Genomic DNA, 26,590 nt, shown 5'->3' with positions numbered 1-26,590 from the left:
TTGCTTTTCAACCTGCTCCTATCAGCATGGATGGCCTCACTAACTAGGAGGGGAACTGAATACCCACACCCCCCTCTATTGCTTGGTGTACTGCCAGTGCTGGGCCTGTAGGCCAGTCTCCCTCTTCACGCACCCTTCTGCCTGGCTCTGTTGAAGACCTTGATGTCCTTCAGCTGCACTCCTATTCCTGTGCGCAGAGAAACGATATCTGAAGCATTGTCCTTGCTGCCCCTCTTAATGGATCCATTTGCATGAGTCCTAGAAAGAGGCACATTCAAGCGTGTATGAGATGTACCCACAAAGTATGAGCACAGCTGCCTCATGGCTAATATGCAGAAAGGAAGCATTGATAGGTTATGAAAATGAAACAATAATCTTCAATACATGCACACTCTTAATTATGCATACTGTTAGAGTATACCCACCCACCTTGCACCCAAATATTCATGGATTATCCAAGCACACACTTCTCCCTCGATTAACACACTTACAACTGACTCATACACAATACATATATATGTATGTGAATACACACACACATACGGCTCAGCGCTGCTTCAGAATTAGGACTATCATTGATACAACCACTTCAAAAGATTAAACTATATTCCAGTATGCAACCAGGTTCCAACAAAGGAAACACAGCGCTGTATCCAACTACACCATACCCAGAGTAGACCCATAGGCTTCAGTAACTGAAGTCCACTGATTTCACTGGGCCTTCTCTGAATACAACTTAGTTGGATACTACCCAAATTATCCAGCCATAAGGAACACATGTGCCATCTGAAAGGGAACAGAGCAATGTGGCTGTTGCAAAATCCTTTCGAGAATGACCCTGGACTCTCTCTGCTACAACAGCCTTGGTAGCACTGAGGCACAAACCTGTCACTCCAGTAGATGTAATCCTCAAAGACCGATACTGAGAACATGTCCATGTTATTATGAGGCAGGACAACCTCTCTCTTGTCCCCTGTCTCCAGGTCTATGCGTTCGATCTTGTCTGTCCGGGCATCACACCAATAAAGCTTCCCATCCTAGAGAGAGATGAGGAGGACATGCCATCCATGGGGGTTACACATCTGGTTCACTGGAACGTTTAAGGGTTGTTTGCTAATGTGAATGTGGGACAGTGTGACTCCATGTGGGACAATCATTTTCTACTAGAAATCATCCCAACGGGAGAGTGGTGTACAATTATCTCTGAAGGCTCAACTATAATAATAATAATAATAATAATAATAATAATAATAATAATAATAATAATAATAATAATTTGTATGCTGCCCACTCTAGGCGGCTCTCAACAGAATATTAAATACACAATGAAACATCAAACATTAAAAACTTCCCAAAGATGTTAAAATTGCAGAAGCCTGGGTAGCTTGGTTCAGGGGTGGCCAAACTTGTCCCTCCAGCTGTTTTGGTACTACAACTCTCATCATCCCTAGCTAACAGGACCAGTGGCCGAGGATGATGGGAATTGTAGTCCCAAAACAGCTGGAGGGCCAAGTTTGGCCACCACTGGCTCAGTTAGTTAGAGCATGGTGCTGATAATGCCAGGGTTGCAGGTATGATCCCTGTATGGGACAGCTGCATATTCCTGCATGGCAGGGGGTTGGACTACATGATCCACAGGGTCCCTTCCAACTCTACAATTCTATGATTTCCATGAATTGGATCACTCAACCTTTTCTTTGTTTTGTTCACCTGTTTTTATGGCATCCATCCACTGGGAGCTGCTGTCTGCCTCCAAAGGGGAACCATGTAACCATAATGCCTGCTGAACTCTCAGGAATCAGAGCTTGGGCTAAGCAGGACTTCCAGCAGACGGGCTTCAGTGCCCTACATCCCTCCTCACCTCACCCTATGACCAGCCAACACAGAATGAACTATGCAAAACAAAAGCTTTCCTGATCTGTGCAAGTTCCAGAGAGCTATCTTCCACAAATTCAGTTACTTTGATGTAGGATATATTTTATCAAAATGCAGGGACTCCTAGGTACAAAGATACATGGCCCATCCCTGGCATAAAACACCACAGCTCTCTGCAGCCTGAGCAAGGCCCCATGGGCACTCCTGATACCTGCACTCTTGTTTCAGAGATTTCCCGCCTGTCCTGCCATTCCTCTTCTTCACTTTTGTGAACATCAGCCTTGAGACATACCTCATAGTCAATTGAGATCCCATTGGGCCAGCTGATGCTGGTGTTGACTAGGACCACACGCTGTGTCCCATCCAGCCAGGAGCGTTCAATTCGAGGGTACTGGCCCCACTCTGTCCAAAAGAGATACCTGGAGGAGAGGAGAGAAACGTATCACATCTTCAGCCAAGCAACTTAGGCCCAGTTCACAGCTGCATGTTGTTATTACCCTATTTGTAATGTTAGTCAAAAACACCCTACCCTTCCTCAGCAGAATTCAAACCAAGGTACAGTGTCTTCTCTCAGCCCCACCATTTGGCCCCACAACAACCCTGTGAGGAAAATTAGGCCGACAGATAGGTTGTCTTGGATTTGGGTCTCTTTGGTTCTAGTTCAACACTCAACCGTTATTCTTCAAAAGCTTTCCACATTCATCATGATGGCTAGTGCTGCATGAGAGGGCTGCCACAGATCATATACAAGAAACTGAATGTCCTTCTCACCTCACCTTAGATGCAAGGTTTTCCAGCAGAGACCTAGCAGACTTGCCTTTCCCAAACTCCAGCCCTTAACATTAAGGGTGGGGAAGCTGCAGCACTCCAGGTGTCCCTGGACTCCAACTCCCATCCTCCCTGACCACTGGCCACACTGGCTGGAGCTGAGGGAACCCAAGAGCCCATCAATATCTGGAGAGACCACAGATTCCTCACCCTTGCCTTAGCCTCTATTAACTCTTGCAGAGAAATGGATCCTGAGCCTATTCTTATCGTGAGCATTTGCCATGTGCTCAAACTGACTACTTGGGAAAGGGCTGTAGCTCAGCGCAGAAGGTCCTTAGTTTAATCCCCAACATCCCCAGGGAGGGACCCCTGCCTGAAACCCTGGAGAGCCACTGCCAGGCAGTTCTGACCACGGTGGACCAGTCAATATAAGTTAGCTTCCTATATGCTCACCACAGCCTATCCTTACCCTTTCGCGGGGTGCACAGTGATGGCACGCGGCTTGTCCAGCCCCTGTGAGATCACCACATAGCGGAATGAACCATTGAGCCTGGCCACCTCAATGACATCAAAGCCTTGGTCGGTCCAGTAGATGTTTCCTGCAGAGAAGGAGGTGCAAGAGGCGATTATTCAACCAGCTGTTCCTGCTCCAAACAATGTAGGAGGCTGGTATTCCCCTCCGCAGCCCACCCAGCACTTCCTCATCCCTGTCTCTTGATTGATGCTTTGATGCTAACTGCACACTGCCTTACCTGCGATCCAATCCACAGCAATGCCCTCCACACGGCCAATGCCATTGGTCACCACGTCTTCTCGCCATGTCTGGTCCCGCTTGGCCCGACTGATAGTGCTCAGGCCCATGTCCACCCAATAGATGGTGTCATTCTCTGAAGGGAGAAAGGAAGTCAGGGGGAGAGGTTTAAGAGTGATGTAATGCAAATCTGTGAGAATTATCCCTACAGCAACACACAGCATCCACCATGGTTCTAAGTCTCCTAGTTTCCCCAACCCCAGTTATCTGGTCCCCAAAAGCACACTCTTTGGCAACAAGATCTAGTGCACTCAAAGCCATGAAAGCAGAATAAATAGGTTTACTGAACTCCTGTAGCTCCACTGGCCAGGCAGAACCACAAGTGAAGGCAGCTAAGGGGAAACAGTGGAGATTTGATGTTATTTTTGGTTTTGTTAACTTGTATGTTTTGTTGTAAAATGGAAAATGATAAATAAATTTATTTATTTTTAATGAAAAGGCACAGGACATATATATCCTTCTACTGGTTTAATCACAACGCACAACATTTTTCTTATTTTCCCCTCCTGCCCTTGTCCTCAACAGTTTTAGCAATAGCTCCTGCATACATGTTGTTCCACCCTTCTCTCATATTTCCTACAACCTTTTCCTTGTCAGGGGAGGGGGGATTTAACCTCACCCCATTTCCAGCTACATTTCAGAATTGTACGCCCTCTCCATTTCAGTGTGGATGCCAACAGTCATGGTTTTGAGATTGTCTTGGATTTGGGCCAACCCCTTAAATATATAAATATATGTGGGAAATTGGATTGATAGAGGATTGCATTTTGGGTTTGGGGACCAAAGTGGAGACAAGCTGCCCCCATATTCTGGGCCCTACAGAGCTCTGGCTTGCTCATGCTGGGTTTCTTGCCTTATCTCTTTCTAAACACGAGGATAGAGAGTGTATTGTACCTAGAAACCTCTATGTGCTCCTCCTCCGCATGTTGCTCGATTCCAACTCCAATCAGCCAACCAAGCCAATGGTCAGGAAAGATGAAAACTAGAGTCCCAACAACATCAGGATAGCACCACATTGGCTACCCCTGTCCTATGCCAATAAAGGCACTCCAAGATCCTCCCCATCTACATTCCAAATGGAATCACTCAACTCAGACTTAGAGAATGAGGGGACAACATGGCTCACTAGAAGCACAGCTGAGAACACACCATAGGAGTCCAGAGTTCAAAGCACAAATGTACAAATTTCTCAATTTCCCAATATTCAATTCACCCCACTGCCACAATTCAATTTAAGCAAAGGACCAAAAACCTCTGCACAAAAATGTGTGTGCATTTTTTGAGTTCATTTCTCCTAATACATACATGTTAATACACTTTTGCCTAATATTAGGGATGGGGAAGAAATTCACTTGGTTTACATTTTAATGCAAACCTAACCTAATTAATTGGCACCTCTTGCACCAATACACATATCCAAGTGCAATTACTGTATCTTTCGATATTTGCACTTCTCCAAATTCTGTGGTGCAGTTCTCCAACCCACAAATGTATACAAAAATGTGCATGTTAAGAAAAGTGTGCATACATTAGCAAAAATAATGTTCATACACACAAACGTATGGGAAAACTGCTTGCAAACAACACAAACGTTTGGCAAAATTACATAAAAAGATGCATGTAGGAGAAATGTGCACAAAAATGTGTAAAAAATGTGATTTTTTAAAAATTGCAAACTGATGAAGAAATGCAGTGAAGTGAAGTGAAGATCAGAAAAGTAAGAAACTGACAGAAACAGAAATGGATATACTTGCCCATCTCTACCTAACATACACATTTTGTGAGCAATTTCCCCTAATATAAAGCACTTCCATACATCATTTTCTTTAATATGTGCATGGTTCCTAGTATATGCATCTGGGTGGGGTTTTTTTAAAATAATGAAATGCAGGACAGCAAAGTTTTGGTTCATGTATTTCATTCAGAAAGTGCAGAGTTAGGGAGGTCTGCATTCAACTGTCAACTGAATGAATTTCTCCCACACCCAGCTGCAAAGATGGAGGGGCTCTGGCGCACTCACTCCTTTTTGTTTCTATCCATATCCACTCCAGACACAAAGGGGGCAAAGCTGCTTTAAGCATTCACCTACCAGCATGGAAATCAATACCAACGGCCAGTGAAGTCCCAGAGACTGGCACCAGAGCATCAGATCTGTCATTGGGATCCAGTGGAATGCCCCGGATACCCTCATGCACAGAGTAGAGGAGGAAAGAGCCAACACCTGCATGGAAGAAAGAAAAATCCAACAGTCACAAACTGGAGTCTCAGCACAGGGCACACAGGAGAGGCCAAGATTCAGTGGCAGAACATTAGGCTTTACATGGAGATGGTCTCGGGGTCAATTTGCAGCAGCAAACCTGGCCTAGAACTCTGTGTGGAGACCTGGAGAACCGCTGCCAGTCAAAGGAGGCAGTCATGAGCTGAGTTCACAAGAAATGGGGAAGGGCTGTAGATGAACGTCGGAGCATATGGTTTGCATGCAGAGAGTGTTATTTTGAAGGAAGGGGGGTGACGGAGAGAAGAGGAGAAGAAAAGGAACTATGTATAATAATAATAATTTATATACCTCCTTTCGTTTGAAAAATACAGTTTTAGTTTGCCTTCCTTTATTTCCACAAGCCCCATCCATACCTAATAGCTTATGGAAACTTTTGGTGCAAAATAAGATATTAATGAAAGTGTGGAAGCTACTTTTAGCCTTCTGCATGGGTTAGAGTATAATTAATTAATCAATCAATCAATCAATCAATCAATTAATGTTAACCAGTGGTGTTGTGTGAGCTCACGGCACCTGAGGTGGGGCTGGGCGCACGCTGGAGGTGTGTGGGTGCGTGTACGCCAGGGAGTGGGGCACAGAGGGTGAAGGAGCCCACCAGGGCACCGCAGCCTTCATAGGCAAGACTGCCGGAGTGGCCCTGCCCTGTACCGGAGCCAAGCAGGGCCATGCTGCGCCACCTGCCTGCCCATATAGTGGGGAGCCTGGCCAGTCAACATGGCAATTGGTGGGTGCAAACCAGGCACCCTATGCTGGCGCCCCCTGGGCTTCCCTGCTCGGTGCTCCTATCTGCAAGTGTTGGCTCCTCTGACACGGGGAGAGGATTACTGGGCTGCACTGGGCTGTGGGCACCTGCATGGGGATGCCGGCTTTGCGCCCCCTCAAAAAACCGTGCCTGGGGCCACAGCCCCTCTGGCACCCCCTACACTGCGCTCAAAGTGCAGCCGCTGATAGAAATTCATTTTGGATTTGTTTAACATTTGTACCCTGCTTTTCTCCCCTCAAAGGGAAGTCCAAAGTAGCTGGCGATCCATTAAGTCACAACATTATAATCAATATAGACAAAGTATGCAAAATATTATAATAGCTGCCTCTCTCCAGTAAGGACAGCAAATGTAGGTAGCTTCAGGTTCTGAGAAAGAAGAAGGGAATTCAGAAAATGGGCCGTGGAAAATTTTTTGTCAGGGGTGTCAAACTGCCTACAGAGAGCAGACTCCTTTGAAGAGATCCATCGCCCTCCACTGGCAAACTCAGGCAGTGAGTACCAACTGCTGTGTAGCCAAAATTGGATGACTGAGAAACAAAAGAGAAGTACCAGCATACTGAGGTTTGAAAGAAGCACAAAACAATCTCTCTCTTTTTTTAAAGAAAAAAAGGGGGGGCAAAACCAAAACCCAGCAGCCCAATGACGACTGAGAATGCTTAATAGCAATGGAAAGTTGGAAAAAGCTGGAAAGGAAAATGGAAAGCCAGGGAGGGGGAGCATCAAGGAGAAGACAGTAGGCTCCCTGAACAGAAGCCCTCTGGTCAGGGGCTGAGCACACACTGCAGCATTTTACTTGCATTCTCCACTACTGAAATGGGCGCTTCCCAGAGCGCATCTTTACATCTTAGGGAGGAAAACTACCACCTACTCAGAGAAGGTAAAAAGAGAAGAGAATTCTGGAATATGTTCACTTTGCTGAACTACCTTGTGGAAAGGAAGTGCACATAAAGGAGGACCCCTAGTCCGTTTGCCTTTGTATGTATGCAGCCACAGCTGCCCTAAAGGGAGGGTAAGAAACCTTTGGGCAAGTGGCCTCCTGACGGCATTTTCTAGCCATGCAATTTTATGTTTTGCTCTTTGCATCTTAGGGATCTTCCACATTTTGTTTTTTTATTCAATGTACACCTACTATATTTTTCATTATCTACACAAAAAATACAGTATGTGAGGGAGACAAATATGTGTTTGGAAACACAAGTCTGCTATAGGAAGAGAGATCCGGGGTCGGCTGCAGCACCCTGCCAAGTGTACATTTGCTGCCACAATGGTACATGGACAGCTCCATAATTAACCAGGGCAAACTCAGGGCAATTGTAGCTTGAGCTGCAAACAGGAGCCACCAGGTGGGGCTGTGCTACACAATCACTCAAGATATACAGACCACTCTCCTCAAACCCCACAGGAGTCAACTGGGGTCCCCTCACCTTCACAGGACTGCTGTCCACTCTTCAGGCTGTAGCCAGCTGTACACATGCAGGATCGAGTAGTCTCTGAAGTAGGAAGGCACAGCTGGGAGCAGTCACCGTTGTTCACACTGCAGGGGTTGGTACCTGCAACAGTGAAGGTGAAATGATGGAATTAAATGGGCACTACTGACACAGAACCAGACACCATCAGGCTTCAGCTTTGACTGTCAAGTGACCACACACATGACCATCTTGCTTCACCATGGGCACAGAAAAAAGGGTGAACTTTATGGGCATGTTAAGAAGACAGTCATACAAGGAGCTTGAAGTGACACAGTGAATACTTAATGTGGTTGAATCAGCACCAAATCCAAAGCTTGGCTTCCTATGAGACTGCAGGCAAGATCTTTCCATACAGTATGTGAGCCTTGGCACACCATCACCGATTCTCTGCTTCCTGAGTTGGAACCACAGTGAGCCCTGATCAATGCTCACACTTTCCCACGATGCTTCTTCAGGCCCTCCCCTTGCATAATGCCCCTTATGATCTGTGCACTCCAAGAGCTTACCATGCAGCTGAATGCTCTCATTGTAGATCTTCATATGCATGACCAGTGTTGTGCTGTTGCGCAACACAACTGCTTCTGTGCCATCCTTCTTGTTGCAGGTGCCCATTTTTTCTGAAACCTGATCAGCCCACCAGAGTTTATCATCTGGGAGAGAAAGAGATGAAGATTATGTAGTTTGCCTTTACAGGCAGGGCATACCCTGACTGAACTTGACACAGGAATCACAAGCACTGTGGCCAAGCTGTGATTCACTGGCCAGATTCAGATGATCACACTTCAATAAACCAAGATATGAATGATCCTGGCTACCCTGCATGAAGCTGTTTTGCTCCTACCTTCACAAGAGTGAGCCAGGATATTATTAGGCTAAACTTAAAACCATGGCTACACATTGTGGCTTGTTTGGGAGCCATTAACCATTGTTTCCCAGGTTGCACATAATAGGAAACTATAGTTAACAGAGACTTCCAGTCTTTTTTTTCCTGGCATGGCATGCATGAAGGAAGGCGTAAAGTGGTTGCATGAGACCATATCATTATTGTCATCTTAACAAAGCTACTGACATCTCCTATATCCTGATCATAATGTTGTCCACTGACCCACATTGGAAGCGATTTACAAGACTCCACATTACCCTGCTTTTCTACATTATCAGGCAAAATATTGTGCATTTTAGTATTTTTGAGATAGTCTTACAAAGCCTTCACAATACCTTAGCATAATTCCCACTTGCACATAATATGAGTTAGTTTGGGACACAAGTGGTGCTGTGGTCTAAACCACTGAGCCTCTTCGGCTTGCTGATTGGTGAGCTCCCATTGTTCTTTCCCAGCTTCTGCCAACCTAGCAGTTCAAAAGCACACCAGCATGAGTAGATAAATAGCTATCGCTATGGCGGGAAGGTAAATGGTATTTCCGTGCGCTCTGGCACTCGTCACAGTCCTCTGTGCGCCAGAAGTGGTTTAGTCATGCTGGCAACATGACCCGGAAAGCTATCTGTGGACAAACACTGGCTCCCTCGGCCTGAAAGCAAGAGGAGCGCCACAACCCCATAGTCACCTTTGACTGGACGTAATTATCCAGGGGTCGTTTACCTTTTTAAAACCTTACTATGAGTTAATATCTTGCTGTGGGGGGGGGGGGGGAGAGCTGTTCTGTTGTCTGACCCTCCCTTAAGAATATATTCAAGAGGTGCACATGCAAACAATAGAAAGGAAGAATGTGGCGCCTCCCACAAAAATTATTTTAAAAATATGCTCATTTTTTTGTAACAGTGAGCAGGAAAATACACACAGCAAGGAAGGAGAGCGTATTCTTTCTACTTGATGTGTATGTTTTTGCCTCCTACTAGAAAACAGCATCTGCTGTGTGCATGCATGCATAGAACAGGGGTCCTAGGTGAAGCACGACACTTTAAAAAACATTGAAAAAAGCTAAAATAAATGGGAGGAATTCAACGTCATGCTAAGGTTTCAGCTTGCCAGACAGAACAACCCCCACTCTTCTCCCCCTGTGCACTGTTTGAGGGGTTCTCTTGCCCCCCCTGAGCCAATTTCAGGGGTGTGGGTATACATGGGGGGAGAGGGAGAAAGCCCCATTGCACAAGCAGAAGCCCATTGGAAGCTCATCTTTTGCAGTGCCTTCATAATATTTGATTTATAAAGTACCAAGTTTTCATAAACTGATGTTAAAATGGAATGAAAAATAGCCATCAAACATATAAAGGTAGCTGCTTAATTTTTTTTTAAAAAAAATACAGCAGTGGGATCTTCATTTTACAGTTTAATTGCTTCCAACAGATATTATAATGAGAACAGGTACAAAGATTTAATGATGTGAATCAAGGTCTCAACGGGGAAAGTGGATTTATTTCTCATTATAAAACTTGATGGAAGGAAATTAATGTTTATCACTTTAAGGATGAAGGTGGCAGCCTATGAAAAATTCATACCCTTTGCAAAAATAGCTAATATTGTATCTGGAGGTAGAGCAGCATCTTCTCAGTAACAGAAAATTGCTGCTTAATTGTCTGAAAAATGCAATGCATCCAAAACAGAAGCACAGACTTGAGAGAAAAAAATGTGTACTGTGCATTAAACAATTTACATGCGTGGTATCTTCTCCAAAAAACAGCCAATAGAAAAGTCCATGGATATGATGCTTATATATGACCCTCTTCTCATTGTTGCTTACCAGACTGCTGTCGCAATAGCACCCAAACTCAGCACAGTGACTCTTACCCATGATAGCCAATGCTGTGGCCTTGCGTAGCTGGTTCTTCATGGTCTCCAATACCTCCAAGCCACTACCATCCAAGTTGCACCTATTGATGGTACCACTACCAGAGCTGATCCAGTACAGCTTGCTTTCCTGGTAGTCAATGGAGAGCCCTGTTAGGAGAGAATAGTCCAGCATGAAGGAGGAACAACAGCATCATCAATGAAATCTGAAGGTGTTAATTGCAGCCTGTGAATGTGCAGTAGAGATGGGCAAGTCACACTATTTGCAGTCCATGTCAGTTTCATGGGCATTCATTCGCAAGTCTGTCCACATCCGATTTCTACACTAACACATTCCTTAAAAAACCAACCCTTACTTTGCCGTCCTTTCATTTTTTAAAAATATAATTTTTTATTAAAGATTTTATTGGGTTACAAAAGTATGTGCATTGTCTCTATATTCACTTCATAGTCTTTTCTACAGATCAGTTACATTCCAATGTGAGACATTAATGTTGTATACAATATGAGGCTGGAGAGAAGAGGGGGGAGAAGGGGGCTGGTAAACTTACATTCTTGTACTTAGTGAATCTGTGAGGTTTCTGTGTCAGTTTCACTTGGGTGGCTTCTCCATTTTAAAGTTGTTTATTTAACTCAGATAGACTGAAAACTTATCATAATAAATGAAAGTTTTCAGTTCACTAGTAGAAACTGTGATATAAAGCCACCAACAAACAGAAATGATACTTGGGATATGTGAATGTGTGTTCCCCCCCCCCTTTCAGAGGGTTGAAAAGAAGCAAGATCAGGAGATGGTGGACGGTGAGGTGTGAGAATCAAGCTGAACTTGATTCATTTTGGACTTTGCTATTTAATACGCAGAGACTTGGGGCCTACGTATGTCCACAGCACCAACTTCTCTCACACCTCCCCTTTTCCTATTTTTGCCTGCTGCAATCCCTGGCCAGGATCCTTTGCGGATGCATATCATTCCATCCTTGGCGTGGATGTGGATTAGAGTGAGTGTGCCCAGGTAGGATAAATCCTTCTCTCCAATTCCTATTTTCTCCTTTTTCAAGTGTAACTTTCCATTGGGGAGAAGATACTAATTTTACACTAGGATAGCTAATGTAAAATCTGGTAAGGAAACAAAGCTTTTGAACATCTGTTTTTGGTCCAGTTATTTGCCAGTATGTTCCCTTGCTAGGAAAGATCCAGGGCTGTGTGTCACAGACTTGATCACATTGGCACACACTTTTTGGTTTAAAAGGTTAACAATCCTGTTCTGATCCCCAGACTGAGTCATAAGACTAGGGATGAGGTTTTTGCAGAATTCAGAGAGGGGCTAGATATCCAGAAATGACAAGGAATTTGCAATATGGGCTGAAGGCCACGGAAAAACATGACTGTGAGTGTTGCATTGGTGTTTTGAGCTTTGCTGCAATAAATTTCATGTGTGCCAGCGCATGTGCATTTATTCACAACATAAGAGAAATGTGTGCCTCTCTTCGAAGGTTGCCCATAGTTTCCATTTCTCTTTTTCTGTGAATAAATGCACAAGAATTAAAACTGCAAAAGCCACTTTTGCAGTTTTAATTCTTGTTCACTTTTATATCTTAATACACTTTTTTACAATTTGCATTATATTTTTTTCAGTACTTTGCTTTTTATTCTGGTTTATTATTTGTTACTGTATTTTGCACTTTTATAATTTATTGTCAGGTGAAGCTGGTTTTTATTTAGATTGTAGGCTGCTTTGTGGAGGAAGTTCCTCCCAAAATGGGGTATAATTTTTAAAATTTAGTAAGTAAGTAAGTAAGTAAGTAAGTAAAATGAACACAGAACTAGAGAGAATGTGAACTGAGCTTTTTTGGCCCACAGAAACCTGACAAGTGAAACAGAGACACACAAATACCAGGAGGGGACATTGACAGATGAAGGTGGTTGACACCTGTTGTGTGAAGGTTATTACAACCTTTTCAGATGCACTAGAGCAAAGTTGGGGAAACTGGCCTTCCAGATGTGAGTGAACTACAATTCCAACCTGCCCCAGCAAGCATGGTCAATGGACAAAGAGGACTGGAGTTGGAGTTCAGCAACATCTGGGCGGGCCACAAATTCACTACACCTAACCTAGAGCTGTGATTTCAGTGGGTTATGTTGGCCGAGGGTTATTCCAATCATCACAGACAATCCTAGACATGGAAGTGAGCCAAGAGCTGCAGCATTCAAACTGACACCAACATGCTAAGGGGGGCTAGTGAGTTCTGCCTCTATTAGGTACAGACTAAGTTCTTAGGCATACAACAGTGTGCCACAGTCTCCATACCAACAGGCCCCTTTTGGTTTGTGAAGAGCAGGGTACGGTTGTTGCCATCCATGTTGGCGACACTGATGTTGTCTCCATCAGTCCAAAAGAGTTTGCTGTAACAGAGGCAAATAGGAAGACCACTTATTATCACTAGTACTTCTATCATTACTAGTTCAACTACAACTTATTTTTCTTGCAGGCTCAATTATTAACCCTTTTTTTACAGGTCTAATTATGAGCAAAATTGTTTTAATACACCTTAATTAGAATCATTGGGACAAGGGAAAAGGAGATGCCAGGCTAATTTTTCCCCAGATGTTGAATCCAACCCATGAGTTGCAATTGATTAGCTCTCCTTGTACTACTCAAGAGTAAACTTACTAAATCAAAGTGCCCCAAACACCTGGAGAATCAGAGATTCAGATAAACTGAACAGGTTTACATTAACATAGAGCTACAAGGGGAGGTAAAAGCAAAACTAGCTAATTTGGTAGAAAAAACGCTATACTATCCTGGAGCTGTCATTCAAACTCTAACCCTATTGACTACCTTCTTTCTACAGAATCTCTTGTTCTGCCAGACTCACCCTTTGAGAGGATGTACAACCAAACAGTGAGGCTTGTCCAGTCCCTGAATCACAGCATTCTTAAATGAGCCATCTAGCCGGGCGACATTGATCTGTTTCTTGTGGGCATCGTAGCTTGTCCAGAAAAGGTTCCTGGAGACCCAGTCCACAGCTAGGCCATGGGCATTGGGTAGGTCTGCAAGGCAATGAGGGTGGAGAAATTGTGAAATGAGGGTAGACAGAGCTAAAGCAACAAAAAAGGAAGGCGCCTGTAGAGCACAGATGAGAAGCTGCAAGAGCTTTAGGTTCATATAGCACAGGTTATAACAAGATAAGCATGCCAATGTATTCCACTTGACTACTGCATTTCACAAAAGGTTCTAAATCCATCTGGCAAATCCATTCCAAAGGACAGCATGTACTGCAGGGATGCTGTAGGGATGCAAGGAAGCAAGTAGAGAAATGGGATGACAGGCAGTCCCCCCACCTGCAGACACAACTGTTTCCACGCCTGTCCCATTGATGAATGCCCGCTTGATGGTTTGTGTGCGGACATCTGACCAGTAGATCCGCTGCTCCATGGCGTCATAGTCAACTACAGTGACGTTGTCAATGTCGGGAACCGTGAAGGAGTTGATGTAATTGTAGTATGGGTTGTCAATGTCAACCCCACGGATCTCCATCTGGCGGGCATAGAGCAGGAACTTCTTAAACTCTGGAGAAGGGGACAAAAACGCATAATGGGAACTCACTCCAGTCAGGGCTTAGCAGATACAAAGCACGTTTGTTTGCCAGATACTAATGAAGGGGGAGTGTTTATTATTGACCTGTTAAACTCCATTTTTGTTTGAATCCATTTTGCTCAGGCCTCAAACCACAGCTAGCTTGTTTCTGCAATCCCTCAGCATTTAGTTGATAAGCTATCTGTCAGCAGTTACTAATTGTAAAACACATCTGGGCTGGCATTTGGCCTGATCCAACAGGACTATTCTCATGGTCTTATCACATCACTCCTTCTTAGAGGTAAAAAGACAGTATTTTCCATGACCCTTGCCCCCATCACATCTGCAACAACCAACAAAGCAGTTTTGGGACCACTTCCCATATTTCAACTAGTTCTAGCATTTCACTTTTTCACAATCCTTTTTCTTGAAAAGTGACTTCTATACATTTTCACTGAGATCCTGTTATTTTCTCTTTATGCTGAATGTTCCCTTGAGCAACCTACTGTTAAATGTGAAATAAAAAACAATAACTGCTTTGTTCCAAGGTATTTCAGTGCCTAAGCTGAGAATTACAATGTAAGGCAACAAGCTCAGAGAATGGCAAGATTGCAGTTCTGCCCTTCACTCCAAGCAGGTCTACATGTAGTGTCATTCTAATGTGACTTTGGCATGTAGTTTCACACACTGCTATGGAAACAACCCAAGTATCTAAATATGGTTCTGTAGAATCTAAAGGAGAAGACAATAGTTTAAAACAGCTTTCAATTATCAGGGCCATAAATGAACAAGCCTAGGGTTCATACACAAACCCTTCTCCCTCCTCTGACACAAAGCAGTGAGGACGTTAGAAAAATCTGTCACTGTTTTCAAATTAACCAGAATACCCCATTACATATAAACATAGGGAACTCTGGATTGTTTCAACTCTGGTTAATGAATATGCAAGGATCATAAATCATACTTTGACCCTGGCTTGTTTGAACAAACCAGAGTTTAAACTAACCAGAGTTCCCCAGGTTTAGGTGTAACAAGGAACTCTGATTAGTTGAAAAGCAGGAGTGAAAGCTTTTCTTCTCCTCACTGTTCTTGGCTGTACCAAACGAGAAGAGGGGAGGTGGTGAGGAAACAAACCTGAGACTCATCCAGGCATATCTTAAAGTGTGTCAAGGACAAAAGGGTCCTGCTCAAAAGCTCCTATCCTCATTTGCAGCTGATCCCTCATGCTGCAGCCTGTCTGGGAGCTAAGCCAAGAAGTCCTAGATGAACCCACTGTCTACATGTCCATGGATTTAATGGATCTGACTTGGAGTGTGCCTACACGGGGTTTTCATTGCTCACTCTCTGTACTGCATTCCCAAAGGCCAAAGGACCTGCGGGAACCTTATCTGTCTGCAAAGCAGGTAGGAATAACAGGGTCAAGGAGCCACACCAACTAAGATGATACACTTTTGCACTGTTGCCCCAAATCTTTTGGGGTGGGTCTCTAGGACTGAGAGAGGACCAAAGCCCCTCCATTCTTCATTTACCATAGCATGTGGCGTTGTCCTTGGCCAACTTCATCAGGTGGGGACAGGCACAGGAGTAGGTGCTATTGTAGTTGATAAGGCAGAGGTGAGAGCAAAGGCCTTTTCCTCCATTGGCCTCACAAGGGTTGGGAGCTGCAACAACAAACAAAGTGCTGGAGAGAAAAGGTTAAGATCCCCACCCCAATCCTGAAAGAACAGTCCTTCTGTAAAGAGAGAGTGAAGCATAGCTCTCCTTGAGAGGGCCAAGGCACAGGTGACATAAAGCTGGCTGGGAAAGGGAGATCTGGATAGGTTGGCAGCACAGGACTGGATCTCTGCTTTCTCCAGCCCTGTCTTACACAGCCACCAAAGTGCACGTCTGCATGCAAACATAAGGAACAATGAAAGAAAGCCAACCCTAAAGCCTACTATACAAATCCCAGATTTCCAGTAAGAACCACTCTGCACCAAGGAAAAGTGCTGTCTCTACATTGCGTTAAAATCTTCATGTGGATCTGCAGTCATGTTTTCAACTGGTTTTATGTAACAAAGCTGAAGCACCTGCAGCTGTCAATATGCATAGCTTGTTTACCTTTGCTTGGCCTCCCTTCACTGTGTTGCCTCACCAACATTAAATCATAGATTAAGTCCTTGGGGGACAGGGAGGGACCTGCTATTTTTTCATTTATTTGCTTCTGTTACTCTGAAAAGTGCTGTGCACATCAATCCTCCATCTCCTTCGGCTACCTAACTAATAATGGCTTACAAAGCTTTTCTTGCCACCAGGACCACACAGAAATTCATCTCTCTACCACACAAGAAGGTAATGAGTTTATCTACCACACAGTACTTTGAAAGATTCACAGGAACAACCAAATTCCTTGAAATAATTTTAAAATGGAACCACATCCCCACAAGACAGTGTCCCAAGAGATTCTACCTCTCTCTTGAGGACCCCTGAGGCAACGAGACAGGACCCAGCTGTGGCTCCTCCTACTCCAACAGCCCATTGACCCTCTCTTCCAGTTACATGGGGCATTCCAAGTCCCATCTGCAGGTCAAAGCAGGCATGGGGCAACGGGTTGTTGGGAAGGCCTGTAGCTCATTGGCAGAGCACATAATTTCACAGAAAAGGTCCCAGGTTATGGCATCTCCATGTTGTGCTGGGAAAAAGCTCTGCATGAGCCCCTGGAAACCTACTGTCAGTCCAGGGTGACATTACTGGGCTAGGTGGACCGGACAGCTTGACCTAGGATTAATTTTTATTTAATATTTCATTTATCCAATTTATTGGTTGATAAGCTCAGTTGCAGAACCTGCAGCTCAGTTGCAGAACACATGCTCTGCATGCAGAAGGCCCCTGGTGCAGTCTCTGTTGTGTCTGGTTTTGGTTTGTAAAAGGATGAGGGACAGGCAATTTGCCTGCCTCAGATTCTGGAGAGCTGATGCCAGAAAGGGTAGGCAATGCTGAGCCAGTTGGGCAAATAGTCTCACCTGGGAAAAGACCCCTTCCTATGACCCTGTCATTTAGGAATCAGGAGAGGACCATTGCTGCATGCTATCCTGCTGCATCCAAGCTCTCACACTTTAGAAACCCAGGACTGGACCTGGCAATCTTAAGTGTAGCTGTGAGCAAAGGAAGCTTCAGCCTGCCTCCCGCTACCTGCCTTCACAGAATTTCCTGCGGTGCCCTCCTCCTCTGCCTTTCCCTTGTCACAGCTCACCTAGAGGCTGGCGAGAGGGATGGTAGACCTGCAAGTCAAAGGGCTGCGTGTTGGTTCTCTGCACAACAGTGACATTGTGGCCTGTCCACTTGTTGGCCTTGGCCAGGGTATTCGTGCGCCAGTCAGTCCAGTATACCTCACCACCATAAAGTGTGACAGCAAAGGGGTGCGACAGATACTCGTGCCCTCGGAGCACCTCAATGTGGCCTGTACCATCGTAGAGGGCAGAATAGATAGCATCGGACCTGTGGAGGAACAGGGCAGATTTCCTTTAATTTCTTTGTTTCTTTGTGTGCATTTCTTACCGACTCTTAAACCAGGATACAACAATTCAATAAAACAAGTAACAATTGCAATTAAACAATAATCAAAACAACAACAACAACAACAACAACAACTTATTATTTATACCCCGCCCATCTGGCTGGGCCTCCCCAGCCACTCTGGGTGGCTTCCAACACAATATTAAAATACAATAATTCATCAGACATTAAAAGCTTCCCTAAAAGTGAAGGAAAACTTTACTTTTCCTTACTCTGCAGAAGGTAGTGGGGTGATTGCTTATAGCAATCATTCTCACCTCTGGGAAAAGAAGGGTGTCTTCACCCACTGATAGAAAACATGCCATGATGGCATCAGACACACCTCCAGTGGGAGCGGGTTCTGCAAACTACCAAGATGACCCAAACACCTTGGACTTCACTGTGCAGTGGCACAGCCAAAAGAGCCTCCTATGGCAGTGGCTAGGAATGGGGCACAGAAGGAGCAAGTGGCTATAAGCAGAACGTTTGATGTGTGCAAGATGGAAGTGGAACACTAGCCACATGAGAGTGGAAAGAGCAGAGCAGAGAGGAAGGAGGGCAAGAACCTTCAGTATCTGCTGACAATCTGCTCATGCGGAGGTGTTCTGGCTTTCAATTTCAGAAAGCAAGCCGGCATGAAATCAATCTTTCAAAAACTGGCCAAGATATTCATATAATCTGTTTGGATCTGTTAACTGCACACACGCACGTGCACACACACAAACACTTATTATACTACCCTAGGACCTACTACTCAATTTATTACTTCTGCATCCAGGGATTGATTACACTAATTTTTTAATTATTCATACAGTTACCGGGAGATAGAAAATGAATGTGTATGAGTGGGTATCATAGTATATTACAGTATACCCAAGGCTCAGAGTAATAGGCCCGGGGGTCTGAGGACAACTGCTTCCACCTTTCACATCTGGTCCTCTTGCTCTAAGACTCTTTTGTAAAGGAACTGCTGTGAAGAATTTTATGGTCTTTTGATTTTAGATCAAAAGTTAAGCAGAGAAGGGGGGAGGTTACTTTTGGATATCAATTAGACTGTTGGTAAGCTTTATGCTCACTTAATTTTCTTTGATATATTACCAAAGAATTGTTAATTGTGGAACTGTTTGTGCTCTAAAAATATTGTAATTTCAATGGTTATTGTACTTGACTGTTTTTTTAAAAAAAAATAAATGGCTTGGAGCGCAAACCTGTAGAAAATGTGGTATATAAACAAATGGACTATGATTATTATTGACAAAAAACCAGTTAATTACTGGTATATCCTACCCAAAAGGCAGGTTTTCGGGTCTGTATATGCAATGACAGGAGCATTATAAATTTTTCCAGGAATGTTACGTGCAATTACAGGGACTCTACTCACACCCTGCTCTACTCAAATACTGAATAGTCACACAAACTCCACCTGCTCCTAAATTTACTTCTTGCCCTTCTTGCAAAGAAGCCCAGGACAAAGCTACCTACAGCAGACAAAGGGTATTTTTAGCTGTGCAGAAAATAGAATTCCACTTATTCAATACACAAATTCCATACCAACACACACACACACCCATACCTCGATCAACCTACACATATCAGGCAACAGAAACAATGGCACCAAACAGGCTTTTTGTGCAGAAAGAATTCCATTTTACCAAAATTACTAGCTACTGCCCTAAAATCTAAACCAGATAATATTTGGTGGAGGGACATTACACACCTGGCATCTATCCACAGAATGCGCTTCTCCAGGTAGTCAACAGTGAGTCCATTAGGCCAGCCTCCTGAGCCGGTCTCCTTGTGGATGACACGCCGGCCCTCACCGCTCATGGACGCTGCCTCAATGCGGGGCAGGCTTGCATCCCAGTCCGTCCAGAAGAGAATCCTGGGAGGAAAGAGGAAGGAGATACGCAAGTGATGAGGCAGGCATGGCTCCTCTCCAGCTGTTCAGGTTCAGGACCTAAACAGCTTCCGTAATTCTACAAGAGCTGAGATCTTAGCAGCTTTTGCCTTGAGATACTAAGCCCTTGTCTGGAGATTGGTTATCAATCACCAATTAATATGCTTTCCTACTATCTATAGCTGCCTTTAGAGGAACAAAGGTGAACAGCATGAAACATCCCTGCCGGGTGTGGTTAAAAAGGGCCATGCCTTATTTCAGCAGTGTTCTCACCACCTTTATGCACAGGAATATGCGCTCCACTCACCCCCAGCCCCCATCATCAAGAGAGCCAAGTTCAGAAAATTGATGTGAATTATCATAGAATTCTTTCAACAGACAAATTAAAGATATTCTCTCTGTGGAAAATGCAACACCCAATGCTGACAGTACAGTGGAACCTTGGTTCTCGAATGGCTTAGTTGTCGAACAAATTGGCTCCCGAATGCCACAAACTCAGAAGTGAGTGTTCCAGTTCATGAACGTTTTTTGGAAGTTAAACATCCGCTGCGGCTGCCGATTGAGTGCAGGAAGCTCCTGCAGCCAACCGGAAGCTGCGCCTTGGTTTTTGAACGATTTCGGGAGCTGAACAGACTCCTGGAACGGATTACATTCGAGAACCAAGGTACCACTGTACATGCTTTTGCAGCACTCAGACAAAATGAATGCACAGAGTCCTGTCCTAGACCTGCATATGTTTTCACAACCACGACTTCATTTACTTGCTCCCTCCAGCAAAAGGCACTGAATAATGGGCTACGAACTACCAATGAATCTCAGAAAGGTTTTGCCCAAGTCTGTTTGGGCAAGCTGTGGCAGAGCACCCAAGGGAGGGAGCAACATTTTTGACCCCATCCCCCATCTCGGCCCCATTCCATTCAATGCCATACCCGCATCGTGGATCCAAGGCAATGGCCCGAGGGTGCTCAATGTCCCCAGCCAGCAAAGTACTCCGCATGGTCCCATCAAGCTTAGCCACCTCAATCTGGTCCAGGTTGCTCTCCACCCAGTAGATGTTGCCAGCAATCCAGTCTACAGCAAGTCCCTCGGGGGTGGCCAGGCCATACTGGATCACCACCTCAAAGCTGGTCAAGGCTGTGAGAAAGATGGGAGGAACACAGGAGCAATCAGTAGCTATTGATCTCACACCAGCCGTTCCCATCCAAGCTCCACCTTTATAGTTAAAACCGCTGTTCACAATTCTGCAGCCCTCTGAACCACGTACTTGGAGTCCTGTTCTTCAACCCAAAGCCTTGCCTTTCCCTCAAATTGCAACTGATCCCATTTATTTTGGTGGTTACTCCTTTCCAGACTCCCATACTTGCAGAAGGTGTGTCTTCTGCTGTTTGTTTCCAACCCAAATTTCCTTATTTACTAGCCAGGTTTGCATGCTGTGTTCTAAATCCAATGTTTGCCTTTTAATAATAATAATACCTTTATTGTCAATGTACAAACTATGCACAATGAAATTAACCAAGCCTCCCTTCCTCCCCCCCCCAGACACTCAATCTCATTGCACTCTGTGTGCTTGTCGCACAACACACCAACCCCAAAAGTCAGTTGCACCATATTATTTTCCGTTCAGCAGCCTAACAGCCGACGGATAGAAACTGTTACTTAGCCTGTTGATAAGACTGAGTATACATCTATATATCCTGCCCAAGGGTAGATGACTTTTGTAAAGGAGTATTATTGGAGACTACAGTGGGCAAAGAAGTACCATCCTCCCTCCCTGGCAGTGCCTTTTACATTTTAATGCATTTCCCTTAAAAACCTCACATCTTCCAATGTCTCTCAGCCATTTCTGATCCAGTCATCCTCCCATTCTTATTCCTGAAGGCAAATAAAAATGTGTAACATGCTAGGGAGGTGCCTGCCTTTGCCCCCCTGTAAGATACTGCTATGGGGCAGAGGGAATCTGTGGCAGAGAGAAAATACATAGCTGTAGTATCCAGCTATAATAAAAAGCACCAACAATTCTAGAAAAGAACTTGTCAACGCGTGCCTCTGAGTTTGTTCCAAGTGGGACGTTCGAGAATCGGCTCAGGAATTCATTTGCTGGCTCTCTTCCCAAATGCCAAGTGAATAATTGTTGTGTGATTTGGTTCTAAAGTTTTCATTGCAAGAAACAAACGTAATATTTAATGCTTTTCTCTTCCCTCCACATCCTCTTTTCCTCTGTGTCAAGTATTTTAGATTGCAAGCCTGCAGGCAGGGACTGTCTTACTTTTATTCTAATGTAAACTGCTCTGTGAGCCTTACTGACTGAAAAGCAGGATAGGAATGTTTTAATTAACTATATAAGTATTTCCCCATGGGCAATAGCTCCCAAGCCATTTTTCCTGCACTGACCACTTGAAAATTCCTGAGGGTCGTGGTACAGCACATAATTATGTTTCTGCCTACTGCAGCAGCTGTGCTGCCGTGTGCTAGATGCTGCATGGTTTTTAACTGCATTTTTATTGCTTCTTTTATTCCTTACATTTAATTGTATTACAATTTGCTTTCCATAAAATTCAAAGTGTAATGCAATAAAACACAATGTAAGAAAAAGCAATAAAAATACAATTAAAAATCAGTATGAATGCTGCAGACAACCTGAATGAAGCCTGCAGACCACTGGTAGTCCACAGACCACAATTTGAAAACCCCTCCCCGGGGGTAAAACTGCAGTTTCTCCAAGGTAGCTGCCATCTGTTCCCATTTCACTAAGATGAGGCTTCAGCTACACATACGCATGTGTGCACAGTCCCTTTCAATGCAGCAACCAAGGGATAAAATGTAACATATGCATAAGTACTTGGGCCTCCAGCAAGCATGACTCAGAACTCACTCAAAACTCTGGTCAGGAACTGAACCTGAGTGGTGTGTCATGGCTGAGTGTCAGACTAGGACCTGGGAGACCAGGGCTCAAATGCACACTCAGGTTAAGGACTGAGAGGCAGCGGCTGGCTATCGCAGAGTGAGAGCCATGTATGCCACCTTGAGGTCCTTGGAGGAAAGGTGAGGTGGAAATGTAGTGTGTGTGTGTGTGTGTGTGTGTGTGTGTGTGTGTGTGTGTATCCTAGCCTTGGGCAATGTGGAGTGCTAAGACATCATTTCAGATGCAGCTGTTGAGAACAAGAGAGAAGGCTATGGGCTGGCTAATCAAATTAGGCTCCCTACCAAAAAAGGCTGTCACTTTCTAGAAAGCCACAGCCAAGCTAAAGGTGGCAGTTCTTATTTCTACTGAGTCTGCCTCCCTGCAGTTGGACCCTTCCCAGCTGCACCCTGGTGCCCTACTGCCACCCGAGGTCTCCACCTATCTGAAATCATCAGCCTCTTGGAGGCACTAATCAGGTTAGGCTCCCGCTCTTTGTTGAGGCAACTGTCAGGCTGTAATTACAATTAAGGAAACTCCTGGAATGCTAATTAACTCCCACATAATGATCAGCATTTAAAAGAAAGACAGTATCATTAACAAGCGGACTGAATGCTGCAGCTTATATGAGGCCAGCAAAGGGCAGAGGACAGACGGATCGGCTCACACTGAAGAGCTTCTGTCTCCCCAAAGCCCTCTCCACACGTCCCCGTTTCCCACAGGGCTTCCACCATCTGTCGTATGGGCAGATATGTCGAACATCTCACAGAGAAAAGAGACAGCCATTCAAAAATGAAGGGTAGGATTCCTTTGGCTTGCTCTCTCATCTCCTGCTGCCCACTAAATAATTTTGAATAAGGAGGCCGGAAGAAAGGATGCGACCACATTTTAGCTGGGTCATGCCTGATGCTGTGGGATCCTGAGGGTTCACAGATGTAAAAAGGTTATGGTGTCTAGGTCTGTGAGCCTTCTTGGAAATAAACAGGGCTGCAACCAGCAGGGTGGGCAGAAGAGAGAACCACTGACATATGACCACCTTCTTTTCTACTTCCTAGAGCTGGAGACAGTTGTCTCCTATAGTGTTTTGTGGTGTGCTTGTTCAATGCATCTTTGAGATGTGGCTTAATGTGTACTTTTTAAGGAGCTGCCAACTGTCCCTAGCATGGGGAGTTAAAAGACAATGGTGGTCAATAGTCAATCTTCTATGGGGTTCCAGGTTAAGAGAGTCCTGTCCTTCACACACATGTACTTAGTAACACTTGCCTGCCTTGTTTGAGGATAACATCTCATTGAACTGGATTGAAACTGAAGGCCTGCTGTGCCCCAAGTTAACCGGCTGCCAATTACTGTGCACAAATTAGAAACGCTTATCTAATCAACCCCAAGAGCATTTGTTCCCCATCACAGGGACTCAGTCTGCTACCTCTCTATTTATTGAGCTTCCCTGAGCATTACGAGAAGCTTCCTGTTACAGGGCAGGACCTCAGCAATTGCTCAGAAAATGGTATTTTGACACATGAGTGCCAATACTCCCTGATCCTTTGGATTTCAAAGCTCTGTCCCCCCCCCCACAAAATCAGGAATGAGCCCACTGTGGAAGAATGGTTCACACTAAGATGAATACTTTTCTTTTTGGGTGTGAGGGGGAGTTTAAGGAAGACAATAAGGCTTCGGCAACCCACCTCTTTATACCACGCACTCACCTCCATTCTCATGCAGCTTTCCCCGGTATATCTTGTCTTCCACCACATCTGTCCAGTAGAGGGAGCTCTGGTTCAGATGGAAGTCCAGGGCAATGGTGTTCCGCAAGCCTGGCACTAAGACACTGTAATCCCCCTTGTGCAGATCAATGCGCCGGATCTCATGGCGGTTGGAAAATATGATGAAAGGCTTGAAGGGGTCTGAAAATTGAGAGAGGCCTGTGGATTACCGGCGCCATTGCACTTTTGTGTTTTAGAACTAACACACAAGAAAGGGGTTGAAGTAACTTCAATAAGGAATTGGAAACTTTCTCCTCCTCCTCCTCCTCTTCCTCTTTGCTCTTTCAGCCTCTGAATTCATCCCTGATGCCCACCATGAGCTAGATTGCAGACTTAATCACGATCATCATCATCATCATAAGTCATTATGACATTGGAAATTATCAATAGTACTGACAGATATGTGAACAAGGGCTTGCTGTGCTGCACCTTGCTACTCATGTCCTGGGTGCAAATTCCCAGAGCCTTGTCATGATGGGCCACTTAGCTTTTCCTTCATCATTACAAGGAAAATCATGGCTTATTGCAAATGAAGAACATGCATCCTTTTAAAAAAAACACACCAAGCTTGTTGTCCCTCCCTCCCTCCTTCCCCACTTTCTCAATTCCATTCCTCCCTGGGGCACTGGAAACAGAGCAGCCTTTCTTGTGCCTGCCAACTGCAACACTGCTGAATGAGGGCAAGTCCCCAAATGACAGGAACATTGCTGTGTTTCTTGGCTGCCAGAAAACACTACGTTTGGTTCCCCCCCCCCCCAGTCCCTGCACCTCACTCCACTTGCCCACCCCCACCCCTTTTGGACTCCCTTTTCCATTTAATTTAGCAAAAAGGCAGGAACCTTGGACAGACCCCATATCCATCATGCATACAAAGCAGGTTCAAGGGACCCAGGCCACATTCCACTCCCCTCCACCCAGATCTAACAACGCCGTGCTGTTCAACAGAGGCCCTTAGTGTTGCAAGTGAGATCCTTGGTGTTGCTACTGTCACAGAGGGGCTGGCTAGGTCTGCCTGCAGGGCAGAACAGAAGCAGATATCCTGGACAGAGGACACCACAGAGGTGGACCTAAAGGGTGGAGGTTTCCATGTCATCTTCTATGTTTTTCTTCTAGGACTAAAGACAAACTCAAACCATTTTCCCCCCTATGGGATATGCCTAGGGAGATGCTGTTGCAGCTTTCAGCCGCATCCCACAGGGAGTCAATTTCCAGGCCTTGCTGCAAAGACGTGAGTTCTTCCTTGAAGTAAACCTCCTCAATTCTCCACAATTTTCCACATTATGGAGCACTGTGCCTGCTCATAAGCAAGCACCTCAGCCTCCCAGCTAAGGAAGTAATTGATTTTAAACCCAGAAAGTGCAGTGGGGCACTTCATCCTCCAATGTGAGGTGACTTACTAGGAAGCAGACCCAAAGTGCTTTGTGACACCTCTTTAGATCTCGTAAGAAACCTTGCAGGGAAATGAGCTGTTTCACTAGCTCAGCAGCACCTTTTCACACAACTGTGTATAATAGTTGTATAACTAGGATGTTTTAATTATTGTTATTTATTCAATTTCTATCCCTCCCTTCCTTCTGAATATACTTAAAGTATGTAAAAGGTAAAAGTGATGAACTGGTGTTTGAAAATATTTAACAGATTTGTTCATAAGGGAGTTGAGAAAGCCAGCATCTCCCAGCTACTGAGTATATACTGAAAACCACTTGCTGCTCTTTGTTTAATGTGTGAAACAGCCCTGCACATGCCCATAGAGCAGAGGATCTAGACCCATTCCTGCAATGCATCTGATACCATTATTACGCAACCCTTGTCCTTGTCCTACACAACAGGTAGGACACTTACACGCAAGTTCCATCGGGTTATTTACTTACCCATGCTGCGGCAGCTCTCGCCATCGCCCTCCAGCATCCAGCCCTCGTAGCAAGAGCACTTCACATTGTATTTGTCCTGCTCGCACTTCTGACTGCACTTGAGGCGCTTGGCACAGTAGCTCTGGATCTGGCAGGTCTTGTTGTCGCTACCCAACTCCATGCCCAAGGGGCAAGAGCAGGCAATGCCCTCACCTGGTGCAACCGTGCAGTTGTGGCTGCAGCCTCCATTGCTCAGAGAGCAGAGGTCTATAGGAGATAAGAAACAAACCACAGAATCATTAAGGGAAATCTGGCTACATGCCCAAGTTGTTCAAGAACAGCTCTGCCTCTACCATTTTGCCT

General features: G+C 44.8%; 1 protein-coding gene across 5 annotated transcripts in view; it reads right to left on the bottom strand.

Moving 5' to 3' along the window:
• The window catches only part of LRP1 (LDL receptor related protein 1), a 314,902-nt gene that overhangs the window by 67,723 nt on the left and 220,589 nt on the right, over window positions 1-26,590 (bottom strand). For all 5 annotated transcript variants that reach the window (XM_033137230.1, XM_033137222.1, XM_033137247.1 and 2 more), the window contains 18 exons: window positions 26,249-26,494; window positions 24,321-24,518; window positions 20,648-20,852; window positions 19,539-19,703; window positions 17,520-17,764; window positions 15,817-15,948; window positions 14,053-14,280; window positions 13,587-13,761; window positions 13,019-13,113; window positions 10,711-10,860; window positions 8,471-8,614; window positions 7,920-8,045; window positions 5,544-5,675; window positions 3,396-3,530; window positions 3,113-3,242; window positions 2,168-2,294; window positions 886-1,037; window positions 134-258 (listed from right to left, as the gene is read on the bottom strand). In XM_033137230.1, the coding sequence (XP_032993121.1) occupies window positions 134-258; window positions 886-1,037; window positions 2,168-2,294; window positions 3,113-3,242; window positions 3,396-3,530; window positions 5,544-5,675; window positions 7,920-8,045; window positions 8,471-8,614; window positions 10,711-10,860; window positions 13,019-13,113; window positions 13,587-13,761; window positions 14,053-14,280; window positions 15,817-15,948; window positions 17,520-17,764; window positions 19,539-19,703; window positions 20,648-20,852; window positions 24,321-24,518; window positions 26,249-26,494 (2,910 nt within the window). The remainder of the gene's footprint in view (window positions 1-133; window positions 259-885; window positions 1,038-2,167; window positions 2,295-3,112; window positions 3,243-3,395; window positions 3,531-5,543; window positions 5,676-7,919; window positions 8,046-8,470; window positions 8,615-10,710; window positions 10,861-13,018; window positions 13,114-13,586; window positions 13,762-14,052; window positions 14,281-15,816; window positions 15,949-17,519; window positions 17,765-19,538; window positions 19,704-20,647; window positions 20,853-24,320; window positions 24,519-26,248; window positions 26,495-26,590) is intronic.

Source organism: Lacerta agilis, chromosome 2, assembly GCF_009819535.1.
Source record: "Lacerta agilis isolate rLacAgi1 chromosome 2, rLacAgi1.pri, whole genome shotgun sequence".
Classification (NCBI taxonomy): Eukaryota; Metazoa; Chordata; class Lepidosauria; order Squamata; family Lacertidae; genus Lacerta; species Lacerta agilis.
Note: the sequence above shows the minus strand (reverse complement) of the source record. Positions and strands in the feature narration are given on the sequence as shown.